Below are 436 nucleotides of genomic sequence, written 5' to 3' on the forward strand. Positions count from 1 at the left end.
TGAGGGTTCCTGGGAGGTTCTTGGGGGTTCCTGGAGGGTTCTGGGGGTTCCTGGGAGGTTCCTGGGGGTTTCTGAGAGTCCTGGGGGGTTCCTGGTAGCCCTGCAATGTTACTTGGGGAGTTCCTGGGGGTCCTTGAGGGGTTCTGGTGGTTCTTGAGGGGTTCTGGTGGTCCTTGAGAGGTTCTGGGGGCTACTGGGAGCCCTGGGATGTTACTGAGGGAGTTCCTGGTGGTTCCTGGGAGGTTTCTGGGGGTTCCTGGGGGTTCTTGGGGTTTTTGGGGTTCCTGGGCACCTTCTCCCCCCGGCTGCGGAAGGGTCCCTTGGCCTCCAGCATCTCGTAGAGGGTCACCCCCAGCGTGAAGTAGTCGACGGCCCAGTCGTACTCCTCGTCCCGCAGCAGCTCCGGCGCCATGAACCCTGCGGGACCCAGGCGTCC

General features: G+C 63.1%; 1 protein-coding gene across 1 annotated transcript in view; it reads right to left on the reverse strand.

Annotated features, from left to right (window-relative positions):
* Positions 1–214: 214 nt before the first annotated feature.
* The window catches only part of LOC103894906 (rhodopsin kinase), a gene marked incomplete at its 3' end in the record, with an annotated part of 4902 nt that continues 4680 nt past the window's right edge, over positions 215–436 (reverse strand). Inside the window, exon 4 of the mRNA XM_019470785.1 lies at positions 215–417. Coding sequence (XP_019326330.1) covers positions 215–417 — 203 coding nt within the window. The remainder of the gene's footprint in view (positions 418–436) is intronic.

This window comes from Aptenodytes forsteri, unplaced genomic scaffold (assembly GCF_000699145.1).
Source record: "Aptenodytes forsteri isolate BGI_AS27 unplaced genomic scaffold, ASM69914v1 Scaffold448, whole genome shotgun sequence".
In the NCBI taxonomy this organism is placed as follows: Eukaryota; Metazoa; Chordata; class Aves; order Sphenisciformes; family Spheniscidae; genus Aptenodytes; species Aptenodytes forsteri.